The sequence below is a fragment of the Leptonychotes weddellii genome, chromosome 13 (assembly GCF_054177405.1).
Source record: "Leptonychotes weddellii isolate Sample4059 chromosome 13, ASM5417740v2, whole genome shotgun sequence".
Taxonomy (NCBI): Eukaryota; Metazoa; Chordata; class Mammalia; order Carnivora; family Phocidae; genus Leptonychotes; species Leptonychotes weddellii.
The window spans coordinates 59,119,587-59,139,414 of record NC_138381.1 but is presented as its reverse complement, the minus strand read 5'-3'; the positions used below and the strand labels follow the sequence as shown (position 1 = coordinate 59,139,414).

At 56.1% G+C, this 19,828-nt stretch overlaps 1 protein-coding gene across 1 annotated transcript in view; it reads left to right on the top strand.

Moving 5' to 3' along the window:
• The window catches only part of BCR (BCR activator of RhoGEF and GTPase), a 118,987-nt gene extending 100,025 nt beyond the window's left edge, over positions 1-18,962 (top strand). Inside the window, exons 16-23 of the mRNA XM_081801738.1 lie at positions 1,586-1,717; positions 13,466-13,525; positions 14,194-14,303; positions 15,554-15,693; positions 16,583-16,717; positions 17,306-17,411; positions 17,920-18,082; positions 18,418-18,962. Of these exons, the coding sequence (XP_081657864.1) occupies positions 1,586-1,717; positions 13,466-13,525; positions 14,194-14,303; positions 15,554-15,693; positions 16,583-16,717; positions 17,306-17,411; positions 17,920-18,082; positions 18,418-18,507 (936 nt within the window). The 3' untranslated portion in view covers positions 18,508-18,962. The remainder of the gene's footprint in view (positions 1-1,585; positions 1,718-13,465; positions 13,526-14,193; positions 14,304-15,553; positions 15,694-16,582; positions 16,718-17,305; positions 17,412-17,919; positions 18,083-18,417) is intronic.
• The last annotated feature ends 866 nt before the right edge of the window (positions 18,963-19,828 follow it).

Sequence of the window (19,828 nt, the reverse complement as noted above, 5' to 3'; positions counted from 1 at the left end):
CCCCCCCCCCCCCCCCGTTACAAAGAAACAGCTTATTTTGCTGGAGAAGCTTTTGGAAAACGAACTTAAAAGGGCTTTTTGTGCTGCCTTTGTTATTGCTTAGTGTTTACTTGGTAAGTTTCCAAGGCGTTTTTCCTTGGAAGTTGGAATGAGCCCTGTGATCCTCTTGGTTTCTGGAAGCCTGGGGCTCTGCCAGCTGTCGCTGGGGTAGGGACCTGATTTGCCTGTCTCCCGGTATTGGGTTTGTATAGTTTGCTGCTCTGTTCTCCTTCACCTTGGAGAGCTGTTAACTCGCTTACCATCTTGCCTTGAGCCTTTGGGAGTATGGGAATGATTACTGATTAAGTCGCCACATCCGTGAGAATGCCATTTCCCAGTCTCTGGAGCAGCTGTGGCCCTCAAAGGCCTCATGCTTGAAGATATGGGTGGGGGCATACCTCCCATCCCCCCTGCAGAAGCAGCAGCTAAGTCCCACCTGGCTGCCTGGTCCACCTCGGGTCATGTGGCTCGTGAGCCCCCAGCTCTCCTTTCTTGGTGTGCCCTACTCTGATCATCAGACTCAATGCCTTAGTAGGACTGGGGCACGGGGAGCCCATAGGATTGCCCGGGCATGATAGCCCTGGGCGTCCCTGCAGAAAGGGTGGGGGCTGCCACGGCAAGGGAGCAGCACAGCCAGATGGAGCCACCAAAGGCTTTGCAGGGAGCAAGAGGGCCGTGACTGACAGGGGCAGTGAGGGAGGGGTCCTGGACACAGCACAAAGGGTTCAGGTGAGGGCCGGCAGCGGAGGCTCAAGGAACCAAGGCATGGAGGGTTCCAGACCAGCGGGTCACCTGGTGGCTGGCCTGCGTGTGCATCTGGATCGTCCAAGAGTGTTGCATATTCCTGGCATATGCGCCCTCCCCACCCCGATGCAGGCTCAGAAATCTCTCCTTTTTTCTTTTCCGTCACCCTCTTCCCATTTCCCCACCACAAACCTGTGCCTGCGACAGCACTGGTGTGAAATGCAGAATTTACCGAAGATATCCTGGGGCGATGGGGGAGGAAGTTATCACCGCACATCCCACAGCAGGCAACTCGGAAGCCTACAAGAACAGTTCTTTCCTCTCTCCTGTATCACCTCCCTGGGTCGATTTTTTTTTTCCCCTTTCAAATAGACTGACTTTTTAGAGCAGCTTTAGGTCCAGAGCAGAAAGGACAGAGATGTCCCACATACCCACTGTCCCCAAACATGCACAGCCTCCCCCACTAATCGGTGATCCTGCACTGACACATCATTATCACCCGAAGTCCATAGAACATCTGCACTTGTAACCAGCACCCCTGAGCTTCTGATGTAGGTGGTGCGGGGACTGTCCTTTGACATTCTGGCTTAGGGAGTTTGGATTAGGTGTTAGAGGCATTCAGAGCTTCCAGAAGCATCCAGACTGGGCCATAGTGGGGTGCTCACAGGGAAGTAACTTCTGAGGGTCTTTGTCGCAGGACTAAAGCGGAGAGGGTCTCAAGGCATGGGTCCTCCTGGGGCACCAAGGAAGCCATTGGACCTGTCTGCTAGTGAGAGACTTTCCTTCTTTCTTGGGACTTCAGGAATTTGAGATCGAGCTGGAAGGCTCCCAGACCTTGAGGATACTGTGCTATGAAAAGTGTTACAACAAAACGAAGATCACCAAGGAGGATGGCGAGAGCACAGACAGGATCATGGGGAAGGGCCAGGTCCAGGTAAGGCCACCACCCTCCTCTGCCCCCTGTAGAGCCCCTCTGCCCCCCCTCATATACCTGCCCCTGGACCTGCCCACACCCTCCTCCGGATGTTCCCAGTTCTTTCCCCAGTTGACCTTCTGGGACACGGAGATGGCCTGGCTCCAGGGATTGGGGGCAGGTGCCCCTGGACTTCCAAAGGGACCCTCACAGGTCCTTTCCTGCCCCTCTCTGTGTTTGAGTGTCTGTTATACCCATCTTGTCCCCAAAAGAAGTTCAGTTTGGCTTGTTCTCACAGCAGGGGCCTCAGTTTCTCCATGGCCTTGTGTTTCCTGTGGCTCACCTGTGCAGTTCTGTGCCCCATTGGGGGGAAGCCCTGATATCCATGTTCCTTACGGGCCTCTTACCAGACCCAGCCGAGCAGGTTCCTCCCTGCCCTGCCTTGGGGGTGGGCACTGACTGCTCCCACTCCTCTCGGAGCCTCGGACCCTCTGGTAAAGCCCCCAGCAGGAGTGGGCTGGGCATTCCAGGTGTCTGTGGGAGAAGGGGGCTCTCCATGAAGCCCCACCTCCCTTCTCTGAGGGCAGGAAGTAAAATCCTTTTGTGCTGAAATACTGAGCAGCAGGGATGAAGGAGAGGGAGGGTGACTCACCCCTGAGTAATTTCGTCTTCCGGGGGTGGGGGGGGGCACATGCTCATCCTTCAGAGGAGCAAGTCCTCACTTAGCGGGGGCTCCAGACCCCCTCTCTGTTTCACCAGGTTCTCAGGTTCTGGTTCCCCAGGTTTTCACGGCTGCCTAATTTCCCACCCTGGAAGCTTATTAGGGAATTCAGTGGCTCAGGGCCTCCAGGGACCCCTCCCACCCTGTACCTTGAGACCAGGTCTAAAAGCAAAAATGCTCCTCTGACTGCCTTATTCCTGCCCTCCCCGACCTGCCTTCCAGCAAACACCACCCCATACCCCGCACCTTCCCAGGAGAGCAGGCCCAGGGCCTCAGCCGCCCCCACAGACAGGACCTGGGGCTGGATTCTACTGAAGTCAGGGGTAGGACCAGCCTGGGGCAACACTCCAGTGAGTCCACTAAGGTTTGGGATGCACATTGGGGATCAGTGGGGCAGCCTTATCTGACACAGGGAAAGCAGGATTATTGGCCCCTCTCTCAGATGGTATAACTGGGGTGCAGGGGGTTCCCAAACAGACTTCAGCTACTCACCGCTGATAAAATCTGAAGGCAGAGAGACGAGAGATGGTGAGACAAGAAAGAGATTTACTTCAGCGAGGCCACCACCAGGAAGACAGCAGGCTAGCGTCTCAAAGACGGTCTCCAAAGTGCTAAAAATACTTGCAGGTTTATAGAAGGAAAGTGTGGGACAAAGGTTGGTGGGTGCCGGCAGGTGGGCAGTGAAGGTCAGGTGGAGCATTGTCTTGGGGTCAGTCACGTGGGGTCTTGCCGAATTCCAGGCAGTCCTTACTGCTTGAGGGGATAGCTTCGGTTCTCATCACGGGTTGCTTTGCCCGCAGGGTCTTTTGCCTGAGTTAAGAGATAAGCTGGAAAGAAGAACGTAGTCAATGAGGAAGTGCGGACTGAGGTAGAAATGAAGGTGGTTGAAATCCTCTGTCAATGGGCATGGTCTTCTTTGAGGGCCAGCTGCTGGTCCAGGGCCACCCGGTAGATGTCCTGGACCTGGGTCCTACCTGTGGCTTAGATGCTGAGGGAGAAGGGGATGGTTCCTCCTTGCTCCCCATCAGCCTGGTACACCATTGAGCCAGTTGTAGCGGTCTCGGTAGCAAAGGGCTTCTGGATAGAAGAAACAGAAATGCAAGCCAGTGCTTTTCAGCTATTCCACTTTCGGGGTCCTATCCAGGGATCTTTGACAAGCCAGGTCCCTTCCCCAGCCATGAGCTGGGCATGGGCCCCACCTTGACAGATGCGTGTGCCCACTGCGAAGTTGGGGTGGCGTCTGGGGGTGGCTCGCATGCTCAGTGCGGACACTCACCACTCTGCAGCCCATGTGCGTTGACGCCCCAGTGTCCTTGAGATCCAACCCCATATGTCCACATAGATTCCGTTCACTTTCTTGGCTTGATAGAGAATCCCATGGATTGAGTCAGCCATATCAAGGGGCTCTTCTGCTCTTGATGGACACTAAGGGGTTTCCCAGCTTTTGCTGTTCTGTGAGCAGCTGGTGCTGGACATCTTTGAGGACTGACATGTTTTGGCACCTAGTGGGCAACAGTCACAGCTCGGGCCCTTTGAGGTTTCAGGCTCTGCTCTGCTGCTCAACAACTAATGTGTTCCCTTTGCTCCCCCCCCCTCCACATTTGCATCTGTCCCCAGCCCCAGCGTCCCTCCCACACACTCATGCCCTGACCACCCCCCCCGCCCCGTCTTGCAGAGAGCCCCAAGGCAAGCTAAGGATGCACACGGACTGGGTGTCCGGCTCCTTTTTTCAGTCCATCACACAAGACTAAGGGAGGCTCAGATTCCACCGACCTTTGACTCGACTCATCCAAATCCTCCAATGCTAGAGTTCTGGGGTGGTAAGATTTGAACCAGGGCCTCTGAGCACTGTCACTGGATAACTGGGCGTCTCAGTGGAAAAGAGAAAAGAAAGGATACTCATCCTCTTCTTTCATTCTGTCGAGCCTTCTCTGGAAACCCTTTGCCATGATACTACTGGACATGAACAAAATATTCCTTTATGAGCACAGCCTGTGCTCTTAGACACACCGGGGGTGCCAGGTGAGCACCCTGCCCTGTCCCGGGGAAGAGGAGAGCAGTGGGGTCGTGGGGGCTGGCTTGGGCATCTCTGAGCTTTAGCTGTTCTCTGCCCCTTTCTGCCCTCTGACCCCAGTCTGCATTTCCCCATGCAGGCGCTCTGAGGGGTGCTCCTCAGCAAACACTCTCCCTTCCTGTTCCTTCCAGTAGGACAAGATAGGACAGGAGTGGAGGACATGGACTCCATTAAAAAAAAAAAGAGGGGCGCCTGGGTGGCTCAGTCGTTAAGCGTCTGCCTTCGGCTCAGGTCATGATCCCAGGGTCCTGGGATCGAGCCCCGCATTGGGCTGCCTGCTCTGCGGGAAGCCTGCTTCTCCCTCTCCTATTCCCCCTGCTTGTATTCCCTCTCTCGCTGTGTCTCTCTCTGTCAAATAAATAAATAAAATCTTTAAAAAAATAAAATAAAATAAAAAAATTAAAAAAAAAAGAAATTGTACATGACCTTGTTAGAACATCAAGGTTGACTATATTCAGCTGGATACAGGTATAGGGACCACTGCAGTGGGGTTTTGCAGCAGGGGAGAGAGATGGAGCCCAACTCTGAATATGACAATGAGAGAGGGAATTTATAGCCAAGGAGCGGGGTGTGGGGGTCATCAGTTGGAAGTTACTAAAGGGAAACATCAGGGATAAAGGGGGATTCTGGCTAAACCAACCTAATGGGTTCCTTGCTGAAAGCAGGCTGGGGCAATCAGACATCACCCAGGGGTGGTGGGGAGCGAGGAGTCTGGTCGCTTGTCAAAGGTAATCAGCTATCAAAGATATCGGGGTGGTTCTTGCTAAAATTGGGCGCTTGGGGACATTCCCAAGAACGAGTTTTGGCTGGAAAACAACTCAGAGGAGCCTGACTGGTGTGGCCCAAGGGAGACCCTCTGTCCACTCCCTCAGCCCCAGTGCACCTCCTGTGAGTTGGGGCAAGTCGTCACTGCCTGGATAAACGTATTTCCTCACATGTAAACTGGGGCCAGGGGCCACAGAGCCGGGCGCGGGGGTCTTCAGTGGCCACTGCTGCTATATTACTCAGTATCGTTACTGTTGGTGGAGAAGGCGGACTCTGGTTCCACCCCGTCGTCCGGGTCTGCTTCCATGGAAGAGCTGAGTGAGTGGGAAGCCTGGCCCCTGAGCCATCATTAGCCAGGAAGGAATCCCAGCATGACACAAGGTCCGTTTGTGACTCACACAGAGTAGGCAGTGGCTGGCCCTGCCCCTGGAGACCCCCATTCCCGGTGGGGCCTGTTTATGAGCCGGCATCCCCAGGATCAAGAAGGCAGGAAGTCAGAGGAGGAGCGGTGATGGCCCCCTGTGGCCCCAGCCAGGCCTCCTTCCGCCTCCCCCAACACCCCCCCGCCGACACTGGAGCACACCTAAGGGAGGGAGTCCATGACTCTGAGTGGGGGCTTTTCCCAACAATATCAGGCCCCTTCCAAGTATGCCATGTGGGAGGGACATAGAGCCCTGCCCGTCCTGTTGCTGGGGTCAGGGTGGGGGGGTGGGAATAGCATGGCCTTCCTCCCTCCGCCAAGTGCTTCCCACCCCCCAACCCAATATGTACATTGACTCATAAGCTGAGTGTAAAGCCCTTCCTGTGAGGTGGGGAAGGTGCAGCACCCCAGGAGTGTCTATGGGGGGCCAGGGAGAAGTCCACAGCTGACCAGGAGGGCAGAGGCCGGGGAGGCCCCTCTGAGGGGCCAGGGATGGAAATAAAGTCTCCAGCAAAGCTGCTCACACACCTGCCTGGGCAGAAGGCGTCAGAGTCATGTGGGGAGCTGGGTCCCAATTTCCTGGGGCTAGATCGGTCTGTCTTCACTCCTCTGCATGGTACTGATGAGCTAAGGGTTCAGAAACCACCAGTCTGAGTCTCAGGTTTCAGCCTTTGCTCTTCAGATGACTAGCCAGATCCCCATTTCCCCTCCTCAACGATGGAATCTCCGTGAGAGGTGGATGGAGGGCTCCCCCTCCCAAACGCAGGATGAGTGAGTTGGTTTGTTCAGAGCATCAGGCCATACCAGACAGAAAGGCAGAAGGACATAGTGTATAACAGGGATGCGGCCCTGGGGGCGCCGGCTGTCCAAGAAAGAGTCATAGACTCGCAAACCTGAGCCCTTACGTGCAGACAGGTGCACAGGGCCCCACTGGGAGTCTTCTCTGAGCCAGCTCTGAGTCTGAGCAAGCAAAGCCATCCCTGTCCATCACCAGACACCAAGAGCCCAGGGTGCCACCCTAGTGATCAAGGGCCTCCTACATGCCAGGCACCAGGGACCCCGAGAACAAGAAATCTGCCCCTATGTTTCACAGAGTGCAGAGTCTCAGGAAGGAAGGAATGCTGCAGATGTGCCGAGAGCCAGAGCAGGCCATGACCTGGGGTGGCTGTGTGGCTGGGATGGCACAGTTATTTGGGGGGAGTCAGGGGACAGAGAAGTCTTCACAGAGTTGGGATCACTGGGTCTGGGGCTTCAGGGGAAGGATTTTCCCAAATGGAGATGTCAGACATCCTATGCTGTGAGCAGAGCAGGAGCACAGGAGTGATGGGAATGTACCTGTTGTGACAGAGCTGGAAGGCTGGCCAGAGTAGCCTGACCGGGTGCTGCGGGGGTGGGATGGGGGCCTGCAGGCTCTGCCCGAGTGCTCCAGCACATCCGAGGCCAGGGGCTGGGACCAGCATCCAGGGATAATCACCAGATTCATCAAAGCCCAGGGAAATTGGAGCCTTGCAGTTATTAAGAAGTCCTTCCTTCCATCTTTCCCTGCTCTCCTCTGTTTGCAAATTTTCTATGTTGCTAAACCCCCTCCACCCTGTTTCATCTCAGTGATTAACTTAATATCAAATCCTAGAATTCTGTCTTCTTCCATTTCTCCTGATGTTTTGAGAGTCCAGCTGGGCTTACAATTCATTCCAGTGGGATCATCCGAGTTGCTGTTTGTTTTTTCTTTCTAACATTTTTTTGTGAGTCTTGGATGAGGTTGGGGCCTCAGGCTCCTGGTTTGACCCTTGCTTTATTCGAAGCTGATGCTTGGGGTGGTCGTATGTGGTTTCCCAAACTCTGCCAGCCTGGGTTGCTTGCCTCATGCGTGGAAACCTGGCTGGATACAGACCCGACAGGTCCACCCAACTTCTAGGGGTGCCCTGACACCCATGCTCCAGCCCTCACCAAGACCCCGCTGTGATGTCTGCCCACTCGCGGGCAGTCTCCTCATTCGCCCACAAGTGCCCCACAGCAGCTGTATGAACGTGGAGGTGCCACCAGCACTTGCACGTGCATGACACCCCGAAACTGGAAGGAAGCCAAAGTGTCCGTCTTTGGATGGGTGGGTCCATAAACCAAGTGTGGTATATCCATACAGAGAAATACTATGCAGCCATTACAGAGGAAGGACATTCAGATACACGCTACATGGATGGACTGTGAGGACATTGTACTAAGTGAAATAAGCCAGACACAAAAGGGTGAGTGATCTATGGTTCCACTTACAGGAGGAACCTAGGACTGGGGAATTCCTAGGGACTGAGAGTAGAACAGGGGTTCCTGGGGGCTGGGAGGAGGGTGGGGATGGGGAGTTATTGCTTCAAGGGGACGGTGTTTGGGATGATGAAGAAGTTTTGGAGGTAGGTGGTGGTGGTGATTGCACAACATTGGGGATGTACGTAATGCTACAGAATTGTGCACTTAAAAATGGTTAATTTTATGTTATATATATATTTTACCACCAATTTTTAAAGAGTTAGCATGTCCACAGGGTGCAGGGATGGACATGGGAGCCCAGACTCAGCGACTTGCCCCCTTCCTCAAATCCCCCACCACCAGAGGGACAGTCAGTCCCTGCACCGTGCGGCGTGGTGGGGAAGCTGCCTTCGGGAGCCTCAGCACCCTCACCTGGAAGAGGGCAGATGTCTGGCTCTCGGCAATCCCCAGTGACTAAATGCTCAGTCTGTGCCGGTAGGCGAGGCAATGCGTGTGTATTGAAGATGCTTACGTTGTATATCCTGTATACACATATCTTGGCACGGAGGTACCACAGCGAATGCAATAGACAAAAGCTCTGTCCTTGGGGCCGGTACAGGAAGCAGACATCAACCAAAATAAGAATAAGATCTGTGGTCAGACAGGCAGGGGATGGGGTTTGGGAAGATGTGGTTTTCAAGCAGGTGGTTGGGGACAGCAGATAAGTGTTAGAAAGGTACTGAGAGACCCAGCTTTTTATCACCAGGGATTATCTCAGGACCATGCCCATTCCATCCACACAGCCGCTCACTGTGCCAGGGCGTCCTTCGTTGGTGGGGAGGGATGCCTGCCTGGGTGCCTGGGTGGGGGGGTGGGGGTGCTCAGAGACGAATGAGACACAGCCCGTGTTTCGGGTAAACGAGCAAGGGGAGAAACCATGTCACCTCTAAAACTATCTTGGAGAGGTCCAAAGGGTCTCTTGTACCAGCCACATAAAATGAGTGATGATTGTGTTTAATAAACATATGAGGAAGATATTAGTCTCTAAAAGTTATGAACATGTAAAAGCACGTGAGCAAATCCTTCTTGTCCAGATTCCCCAGGATTTGCCCCAAAGAAGCGTACCTCTGTCACCGTGAAGAAAGTGTGACCGTGGGACCTGGGCCTTCCTTGCTCTGTTGCGGTCCAGTTTGGGACCCTATATCTTTTTTTCTTCAATTGGCTTGTCAGACAGTGCCTCCATCTTAAGTATACAATTCAATCATTCTTTAGTAAATTTACACAGTTGTATAACTCTAACAATCCAATTTTAGAATATTTCCATCCCCCAAAACAATTTCATCATTCCCATTTATAATCGCCCGCTGTTCTTACGCCCAGACCCAGGCTGATCTGCTTTTGTGTCTGCAGATTTGCCCATTCTGCATATTTCATGTGAATGGAATCATTCTATATTATGCAGTCTTTCGTGACAGGCTTCTAACACTTAGCACGTTTGTGAGGGTCACCCACATCGTAGCAAGTGTCGGTTATGGCTGAGTCATATTCCATCGTACATATCCATTCACCACATTCTGTTTATCCACTCACCAGTTGGTGGACACTTGGGTTTCCAGCTCGGGGCTTTTACGGTTAACACTGCTGTGAACGTGTGCACACAAGTCTTGGTGTGAATGGATGTTTTCATTCTTCCCGTGTGGAGACCTGGGGGTGGAGTTGCTGTGTAGGGCAGCCAAGTTTAGCTCTGGGAGGAACTGCCCTACTTTTCCAGAATGGCTGCAGTATTTCCTATCCCCAGCGGCCGTGTCTGAGGGCTCCCATTTCTCCACAGCCTCACCAACACTTGTTACCATCTTGGATGTCCTAGGCGGTGTTCCTTTATCCATTTAAGTGATGCTGGAGCCTGGTGGGGATCAGAGAAGGGCAGCAAAGAATTAAAGATGTGGACGCTAGAGCTCCAGAGAACAGATTGTAGCAAGAGCAGAAACGAGAGACCAGAATTCCCTCCTGGGGAGATTTCCCCGGGCGTCTCTCAGAAGACCCATTCCAGGGAGTAGGTTACAGTGCACACATGGGAAGCTGGGCGAGGAGCCCTGGGCAAGCCCTGCTGGGCCTTCCTGGGCCGTGTTGGTGGGCACAGAGGGAACGGGCATTGCCTCCTTTGGACAGTTTAGTCCTGCCTCTCGGGCTGAGGGCAGCGCCTGGTCCTCAGCAGAGCCACCCGGGCATATGGGGGCAACCATCCACCAGCCCCACCACCCACCATTGTTCCCCCACCTCGCCCAACCCCAGGGAGACAGGCTGGAAACCAGCCCTTCCTCCAGAGAACACTGGGGGTGAGCAGACACCCCCCCCCATCCCGCCCAGTCCCCAGCCCCCGTCCCCCATCCCCCAGCAGCAGCCACATTCCTTGCCGAGACCTTGAGACCCCAAGGGGCCCCCATAGGCGTCTGGAGCCCCATTTCCTGGTCCTCTGTGCTCAGTCATCTATTTTTCCAAATCCCAGTCCCGGCTTGTTTACTTCTCTGGTCCTTTAAATAGCCACACTTTTGAGAGCGCGTGCGAGCCTTGAATGTCATTCGGGGCCAGACTGCACCGAGCCTCGGGCCTCATCATCGTGTTATTCTTCGTGCTGCTTCCGCTCTGCTCGGCACACTCTGTTCTTGGGAGCCGAGCCAGCCCAGGGCCAGTCTTTCCCACTGGAAATGCCACGAGTCCTGGGGGCTGGGTTGAGGAGCCACCCGGCAGCACTGTGGCCCAGGTCTGCGCTCTGGAGGCCAGCTCGTGCCACAGCCTCTGGGGCCAGGTGACAATGGGGCTGGACATCAATGGCACTGAACCCCCTCCCCTGGGCTGGCTGTGCTCCAGGGGGGCCGCGGGGTGTCTGCTCTGAATCCAGTCAGGACAGTTGCGTGCTATTACTGGTGTCACTGGCTGGGGTGATACAGGCTTGGGGGTGGGGGGGGTGTCCCTAGAGCATGTCCAGCCAATGAGGCAGGCTGGCCAGGCAGACACGTGTTACTCAGTGTTTCCAAATGAGCCTACAGGAAACCAGCCACTTAAGAAGGAAACTTGGCTTTTCTGGGCTTTAGAGAAAACTGACTCGTTGGAGTTCCCGTAACCGATAGGCTGCTGGTGGGGGACTGGGCTGTATTTTCCAAACACACACAAAAAAGGAGAATCCAGGGGCGAACGGAAACTTTGACCTTGGCGAGCCAGGCTGCAGGGGTGGGGCTTCCCGAGAAGCGTGGTCAAAAGGCAGTAGAGGCCGGGAGCTTGTCACTCTCCTGTCCATCTGCGCGCCTGTCCACACACGCTCCTATCTAGCCACATTGGCCTCTCAGAAGAGCAGGGCCAAGGATGCGAGAGACGCCGTTTGCCCCCGCCGCCATGCAGTGCCTCCTACGGTACTTCCATCCCAGCCGGGCGGGCCGGAGCCGGCTGGCCTTGGCCGAAAAACACTTGTGTGCTCGGGGTACCGCCCTGTGGACCCACATCCGAAACCTCGTGTGCAAGGGCAAGGTGGGCAGACGGGTATGCCACGGTTTCCCGGGTGGGCCACGTTGGGGCAGGGTCCCCTGGATGTGCTGCTTCATCGCTCTGCTTATCGGCTGCATCGAGAGAGGGGGGCCCAGTGATTACCATTCCTGGGAGGGAAAGTGAAGGGGGTCTCCTGCTGAAGCTGCTTCTGTGTCTCCCTTTAAAGAAAACTCCCAGTGGCAAGGAAGCTCTCCCTTTCCTTAGGAGCAGGAGGAACGGTGTCTGTCCCCTTCCTTCCTAGACAGCCAGGACACAGGAGTTGGGGATGATAGGCTGGCAGTGCACCCCCCCTTACCTCTTCCCACCACAGCTGGTCTGGTTGAGAGTGTGGGGCCCCGGCATCATCCCGCTCCTGCCACCCCTGGAAGAGGCTGTTCCCCTAGCTGGATGCCTGGGACTCGCTCTCGCAGGGAAGCACCAGTTGGGAGGTTTCCTTTTCTGAGTGGTTTGTGACTGCCTGGTCCCTGCTCACAGGCCCTGCCCCTCAGGGTGGGGTCCCTGTGGCCCAGGAGTCTGGCCCCTAAGAACCTCCTGGGACAGATGAGGAATGAGAACCTGGGACCGTACAGCCTCAGGAGGGAGATGCTCTGCCACCCTTTGTTTTTCTGTGTTGTTCTGTCTGTACATTTCAAATCTTTGGGGATGTTAGGAGGCCCTTGAAGGGGAAGTGATGTCCCCCCTGCTCCCCCCCCGTCCCCACCAGGAGTGCCTCTGCTGAGCCTCCATGCCAAGCAGTGTAGGGAGAGAGGCTCAGGTTGCACACACCTGAAGGGTAGCGGCCGCTGGACCTTCTTTCCTCTCCTGCACAAGGCCCACGTGGCTCTCAGCTCTTGGGTCTCTTGCAGTGAATAGCCATGGGACACCTGTCCTGAGCACCCCTCTACACCTGGAGCTGTGCTCAGTACCATTGTGTGTGTGTGTGTGTGTGTGTGCATGCGCACGCACATGCACAAGTTTGTGTGTGCAGAAATTGAGAGGCGCAGACCCCCCTCAAGTGGTTTGTCTAGTCGCAGACATGAACCATCGCGCTAAGCAAGTGATGAAATCTGCAAGGCCCTGCATGAGGAGCACCAGGTTATATGGTGTCAGACGGTGGTTCCCTAACCTGGCTTTATATGAGAATCCCGTGGGGAGGTTTCTAGTTAGGTGAATCCAAGATTCCCCCCCCCGCCCCCCCCCCCGAGCTGCTGGTGCAACTCTGGGGTAGAACCCTGGGAGCTGTTTTTAAACAAGATCTTCCCAGGTGCTCATTTGTCCAGCCCGACCACTGGTGTGGAATGTGTGCTCCCCAAAACAGAGGGAGATGGAGCCCTCATAGATGGGGGCCCTTGGCCTGACCACGAAGGTCTGAGGACTGTTAAGCAGCATGGTCCCGCGGGCCAGCGCTCAGACAGTGCTCAGTGGGGTGAAAGCCAGAGGGGCTGCAGAGGGCCCTCCAGCCCCCGTCACTCGCTGTGTGATTTGGAGCTGGGCTCTGGGTCCTTCTGGGCCTGACTCTGAAACATAGGACTGGCCTGGACTGGAGACCCCTCCTGCATGGGCTCCTACAGCTAAACCACGTAGCACGCTCAGGGGGAAAACTGTCCCAAACTCTTCATTGGCACGCCCTCTGAAAGTTGCTGCTGAAGTTGGGTTTCCCAAAATATGTAAGCCGACTGCTCAGCCTCCCTGCGCTGCACATAGTGCCTGAGATGGTTGGTGAGGGGGAGCAAGATGGCCACCAGCATGGACTTGAAGTCCCAGCGGGAAGGGACAGAGGGAGGAACGGGGCCCCGAGCCATGAGCCTGGGACCCGTGAAGCACAGATCTGGGAGTAGGAGGGCTCTCAGTTCCAGGGGTTTTCTAGCAAGTTCTCTTTCGGGACCCTTCTTGGCCTCTAGATAAAAGTGCCGGCAGAGGTCCAGCTCTAATTCTGACTTAGGTGTGGAGAAGTCACAGGCTTGGGCTGCTGCCTGGCAGGGTCTCTGTGCAGACCCCAGGCACCTGCTGATCATAACTGCTTGCTTTCAGCTGGACCCCCAGGCCCTGCAGGACAGAGACTGGCAGCGGACCGTGATCACCATGAATGGGGTATGTTGGTGCCTACTTTTCCCACAAGATTAGGGTGGCCCCAATTCCTTCCAAAGCAATCAGAAGGAGGCTAAGCCTGAGCCAGTGTCTGAGGTGGGGTGTGGCTGAAGGAGGGAGAAGCGCTGCAAAGCCAGGTCACTGCGGGCAGGAAAGAATCCCATTTGGTGGCTGGAGTGCAGTCCCCGGCCAGGCGCTGAGCATCCCTCCTTGAACAAGACAGGCAGGACCTTGACCCTGGTGTCTGCCTGTAGAAACGGAGACCCTGATTCGTTTTCAGGGTCCCAGAAGGATTTAGACCTTTAAAAAAGAAACAAACAACCAAAACTATTACCAGAAAAGGTCTGGGCATAGGTGACAAAATGTTAACATTTGATAGATAATCCATGGCTTTTTGTTATGTTATTTTCTGTACTTTTCCTCTTGTTAACTATTAAGAAAGAGAAGCAGTGGGGATTAGGGTTGGGGGCAGTGTCCTGCAAGAGCTAATCTTTAAATCACACTGACCGTTCCTGGTTCTTGCTGAGTTGGGCCAGGGACCTGCTCTGCACTGGGGTCTTAACCCAGTTGCTCAGGGAGGGGAGTGATTTGCCAAGCCCCCCGGGCCTCTGGGAACTCGGACTATGAGTCCCAGAAGGGTGAGAGGGCCGTGCCCCTGCCTCCCCCTGCAGATTGAAGTGAAACTCTCAGTCAAGTTCACCAGCAGGGAGTTCAGCTTGAAGAGAATGCCTTCCCGAAAACAGACGGGTGTCTTTGGAGTCAAGATTGCCGTGGTCACCAAGTGAGTGGACTCATGCGTCTCTCATCTCCGGGCACAGTGGGCACCCCCTCTCCCCCAGGTGTTTCTGAAGGAAAGAACAGGTGAGGGTCTCCCCTCTCTGTGCATGGTCCTCTGAGCACGAGGCCCCCTCCGAGGCCCCCCACCCAGGCCCCTGGAGCGCTCTGTGTGCTTGGCTGCCTCCCGTGTTTACTGCAAAACTTGCCGCCGTCAGCTTAGGAATGTCCTTGCCCCCTTCCTGTGCGGGCGGGCTGGCGGGCTGGCTCCCACACGATTGGAACTGCGGAAGGTCAGGGTTTTCTTCCCTCACTCAGAATCTGTCCCGATTGGGGTTCCTGTGGAATGATGCCACCCCAGCCCCTTGGTCAGGTCAGTTGCCAGGAGAAGTCTGTATGTTGGTTTGAGAGCAGTTCGCAGGAATGGCGCAGGCCGCTTCCTTCCAGAATCCATTTACTTCCAACATTTCGAATCTGGCTGGGCCCCTGACCTCACTGGTTGTCCAGGCAAGGGCCCACATCAGATGTTCCCCAGACACCTAATTGTGTCCAAACACCACGCTCTGCCCCCAGCTGCACCCCAGCTGTGCCCACAGCTCCCTGGATGGGTCTGGGCCCGAGCAGAGAGGACTGTGTCAGCGGTTATCCCACATAAGTGTTGCTGATGGGGGTGACTTGGGAGAACGCTTTGCTGGGCTCCTGAATCCAGTTGCTCAACTAGGCTAGAGCAAACCCTCCAAACAGCATGTCTCCTGTTTTTGAAGTATTCCTACCCCAGGGTCCTGTGTGGAGGTACTGGAATTATTCATTGTTAAGACAGCGAAAAGTGTTAAGTTATTTATGTATGTATGTATGTATTTGACAGAGACACAGTGAGAGAGGGAACACAAGCAGGGGGAGCGGGAGAGGGAGAAGCAGGCTTCCCGCCGAGCAGGGAGCCTAATGTGGGGCTCGATCCCAAGACCCTGGGATCATGACCTGAGCCGAAGGCAGATGCTTAACGACTGAGCCACCCACGCGCCCCAAATAAAATCTTTAAAAAGGAAGAAAAGGGCCCTAATAAGATGTAAGCAGTGGTAATCGTGAGCTCTCACGGCAGAGGAAAAGGGTGCGGACGGGTCCACGGGAGCCCGACCCCTGGGGCCTTCATCACCCCCACCTCCGGGTGTCCGGATGTGCGGACAGGTGGTGGGTCCAGCCCCACTGCGGCCTGAGCCAGGGCTGCCGGGCACTGAAGACACTGCCCCTCCCCTGCAGGAGGGAGAGATCCAAGGTGCCCTACATCGTGCGCCAGTGTGTGGAGGAGATCGAGCGCCGGGGCATGGAGGAAGTGGGCATCTACCGCGTGTCTGGAGTGGCCACAGACATCCAGGCGTTGAAGGCGGCCTTTGACGTCAGTGAGTGTCGGCCCGGGCAGCGCGGGCTGGGGGCGTGGGCGTGGTGACCGTGTGCCTCCCACGGCTCGTGCTGGCTATATTAGGCTCCGTACCTTTCCTTCACTTGTTTTATTTTTTAAATGAAAAGAAGAGGGAGCGGTGGGACGTGCTGGCTACATTAGGCTCCGTACCTTTCCTTCACTTGTTTTATTTTTTAAATGAAAAGAAGAGGGAGCGGTGGGAGGAGGTTCTGCAGAAGCTCGTTCCCCTGTCTGAACCATGTGTGCACGGCTCCCGCAGAGTTGGACCAGGGGCTTCTGCGGGGCCGCCCCACCTCGCGCTGGGGTTTGACCTGCTTCCCCTGGGTGGAAGACCAAAGCCCGGGAGCCAGGGTGGTCTGACTCTTAGAAGTTGGTGGAACTGCCTCAGGCCCCAGAGGAGGACACGGAGACCCCAGAGGCTTCTCGGAGTGGAAGGTGGCAGAACCAGGACTTGGTGCCTGCATCCTCTTCCCTCCCTGGCCTGTGACAGCGAGGGCCAGTGGCCACGAGGCCAGAGGCACTGTTTGAAACTCTAGAATGGAACAGATAATCCCAATATCTTAATGTTACCAGAAGATGCCTGCAGCCAGGTGGTCGCTATAGAGCAGGGCCTCCCAGTCCCTGCCTGGGCACGGTGTCTGGCCGCCGCTGGCCTCAGTCCCTTGCGGTGGCGCTCCCGGCAAGGGAGCGGCAGGGAGGACGCCTCCCCTGTCAGAACCACCGGCATGCGTGGAAGAAGGCCAGCTGCCGGAAGGAGGGACCCCAAAAGCCATCTGCCTGCTGTGGGCTGTGCCAGGCTGAGGCAGGGAGAGCGGGGCCCTATTTGGGACCCGTGAGTAGGCCGTGCTCCATCCCCGCACTCCTTCCAGATAACAAGGACGTGTCGGTGATGATGAGCGAGATGGATGTGAACGCCATTGCCGGAACGCTGAAGCTGTACTTCCGCGAGCTGCCGGAGCCCCTCTTCACCGACGAGTTCTACCCCAACTTCGCCGAGGGCATCGGTGAGCATGGGAGGTCTCCCCCTCCACCACGGTTCGTGTTTCCGCCCAAACTTTGCCGGTGGCGGGGGACCGAGAACCTCGCTGGTCCTAGAAGGCCTCTGCCCATCCCACAGGGCCTCCCATTGTCCCCATCCCTCCAAGTATCCCAAGAGGGTAAAGCAGCCTCTGTGGACGCACCGGGGTGTGGGGTCCTAGAGGCTCCTTCCTCCTCACTGGAGTGCCCCCCCTGCTCCTCTCACCCGGGTACACAGGGTGATGAGGGAGCTGCCAGGGCCCCGAAAACTCCCGCCCCTCCCTCTTTATGTTCCCTTCCATGCTTGGCTTCTCGTGCCTTGGGCTCTTCCAGGCAGGAGGTGGGAATGGCCAAGCCGGCCAGGAGGGCAGCTCTCCTGCCCCTGGTCCCTGCGGTGCCATTCAGCCCTTTGAGATGCAGAAAAGGCACCCATCCTGGGGTCGCACTGGGGGCCATGCTTGTGGGTCAGGACAGTGATGGGCCTGGACTGTCCAGTGCCCTCTGACACGGGCCCCAGGAGGGGCCTCCAGCTTGGCTGTGACCCTGAGAATAACACCCCTCCTAATCCCCCGCAGCTCTGTCAGACCCTGTTGCAAAGGAGAGCTGCATGCTCAACTTGCTGCTGTCACTCCCAGAGGCCAACCTGCTGACCTTCCTCTTCCTTCTGGACCATCTGAAAAGGTAACCCCAACTCTTCCTCAGGGGCCCAGGGTTCCAGGACCCCCAGGCCGCAAGGCGGGTTCTCTTGTGGCCCACTGGCTCCTGTCACACTCCATGGCTCCTGGCGCCCTCTTTCCCCACTCCTTATCTGTGGTTACTCTTCTGCCCTGGGTCCTAGAGACCTTGCCACCCTCCCGCTCTGTTCCACAGACTTAAGAGCAGAGATGCCTTCCGCTACAGCCACAGGCTGGGCTTTCTCTCCCCAGCAGGTCATGGCCCAGAGCTGGCCCAGCCACCTGCCAGTGTCAGGTGCTCTTTGCCTAGGCCTCTGCAACCCAGAAGAAGCGGGGTGGGTCTGCTTTCGGCACAACCGGGGGTGGGGTGTCTGTGTTTGGAGCCAGCCCAAGGCAGAGAGGGGTGGCGCCCACTGTCATGTTCCCCAAGCGCTGCAGGGTGGTCTGGCCTCTTTGTCTCACCCCCACCCTGAAGGCCATGTCGCAGTAGCACCCTCTGCTTTGGCCCTCTGCAGGGTGGCAGAAAAGGAGACCGTGAACAAGATGTCCCTGCACAACCTTGCCACAGTCTTCGGCCCCACGCTGCTCCGGCCATCGGAGAAGGAGAGCAAGCTCCCTGCCAACCCCAGCCAGCCCATCTCCATGACGGACAGCTGGTCCCTGGAAGTCATGTCCCAGGTATGAGGAGACAGGCTCCAGCTCACGCCGCCTGACCTCACAGAGGTGGCCTCTGCCTGGCCCACGCAGGGTCCTGCCAGTCGTTCCCACCCGAGTTGTGCAGGGGAGGGGGCGAGGTGCAGAGAAAGGGACTTGCCTGAGGCCATGTAGCTGGGAGGGGATGGGAGGACCCAGGCCACTGCTCTTCCTGGGGCTTCTCAGGGCTGGCCTGGTGTTCCTTCAGGGACACTCAGATCTCTTGCCAGGAGAGGCTCATTGTCACCAGCATACTCTGCAGCTGTGAGCACCCCTCTGAGCCGCTTTCCTCTTTCCTCCTCCCTGCTGTGCCCTGGCAGGTCCAGGTGCTGCTCTACTTCCTGCAGCTGGAGGCCATCCCTGCCCCAGACAGCAAGAGACAGAGCATCCTATTCTCCACTGAAGTCTAAAGGCCCAATTCCATCTCCGAGAGGCCGGCAGAACAGCCTGGAAATCTCCTGGCAAAACGGGCTACCCACAGAGCGGGAACCGAATCTTCTTGAGGAGTAATTGGGCCACCTCGCCCCCAAGGGCTGGACCACCTGCCTAGAGACAGCTACCCAAGGCAACAGGCTAAGTGGCCTGGGCAGTTCTGGGCCTCTGGGTCCTTGGGTCTGTGAGCTCCCGCCGGGCCTCAGACTGCGGTTTTCCATGCTGCCACCAGAGGGCGCCCCAAGCCAGCATGTCTCGGCGCGCAGGCCTGGCCGTGGGACCAGGCGAAGGGAGTGGTTTCTGCGAACTTAACTTATCAGAGTTTAAAAGATTTCTACTGGATCACCCGTCAAGATGCACCCTCTCCGGGGAAAAGGGAACACGACCAGATTCCCTCACTATCGTGTCTTGAATAAACACCGATGCTGCTTCATACCGTGCGGGCCACAGCCCTGTCCCTTTGTGGGTGGGGGCTTTTCAGTTTCCCTGACTTAGAAATTCGGCTCTGTGTAACAGGGTTTGGAAGAGCTAAGTCAACACTGTGTAGCGTTTGACCTCTTTCACCTCCTTCCTTCTCTTTCTTTCTAGAAGGAACTCTGTCCAGAAATGGGTCTTCCTATTCTGTCCTCTTGCTTTGGTTTTGCTGTTCATGTGCCCCTCGGAAGGCAGCTCCCCATGGAGCCATGTAACGTCTGTCTGTCTGTCTGTCCAGGACCGACACCAGGGGGAGGGAGGCCCAGGCTGCGCACTTTATGGCTTCTTCTCCAGGGATAGCGACCCTGTCCACTGCCTGCTGGGCACAGGCTCTCCTCTTCGGCTTAAAAAGGCCTCAATCTCTCTGGCTTCCTCCAGCCTGTCGCCCCCTCTGCCCACACTCTCCCTTCCCCTGATCGTCCCCCCACACAGATCACTTCATTCTCTCGCTCTCTGCTGAACAAACTCAGTAAACTTTTGTAAAAGTTTCCTCTTGGCAGCGACAGCTTGCTGACAGCTTGTTTTAAACTTTGATCCGAATAGCCTTTTGATACTTGAATATTTTTAAGTTTTCTACATAGTTTCTAATTTTTTTCCTAACAGATTCAGATACCTAATACGATATCAGAATGTACTCCACGGACAGTCCGTGTCCCAGCGGCATTTTGTCTTCCTCCACACGCTGGCTCCGTTTCTGTCAGGAGCCGGTTCTAAAGTCTCCTGAGCATCAGGAATGGGGGAGGGTTAGGAGCAGGGGGGAGCTGTTCTACTGGCCAGGCTCAGGGTGCGGGGCTCCTGTCCTGGAGCAGGCAGAAGGACAGACGC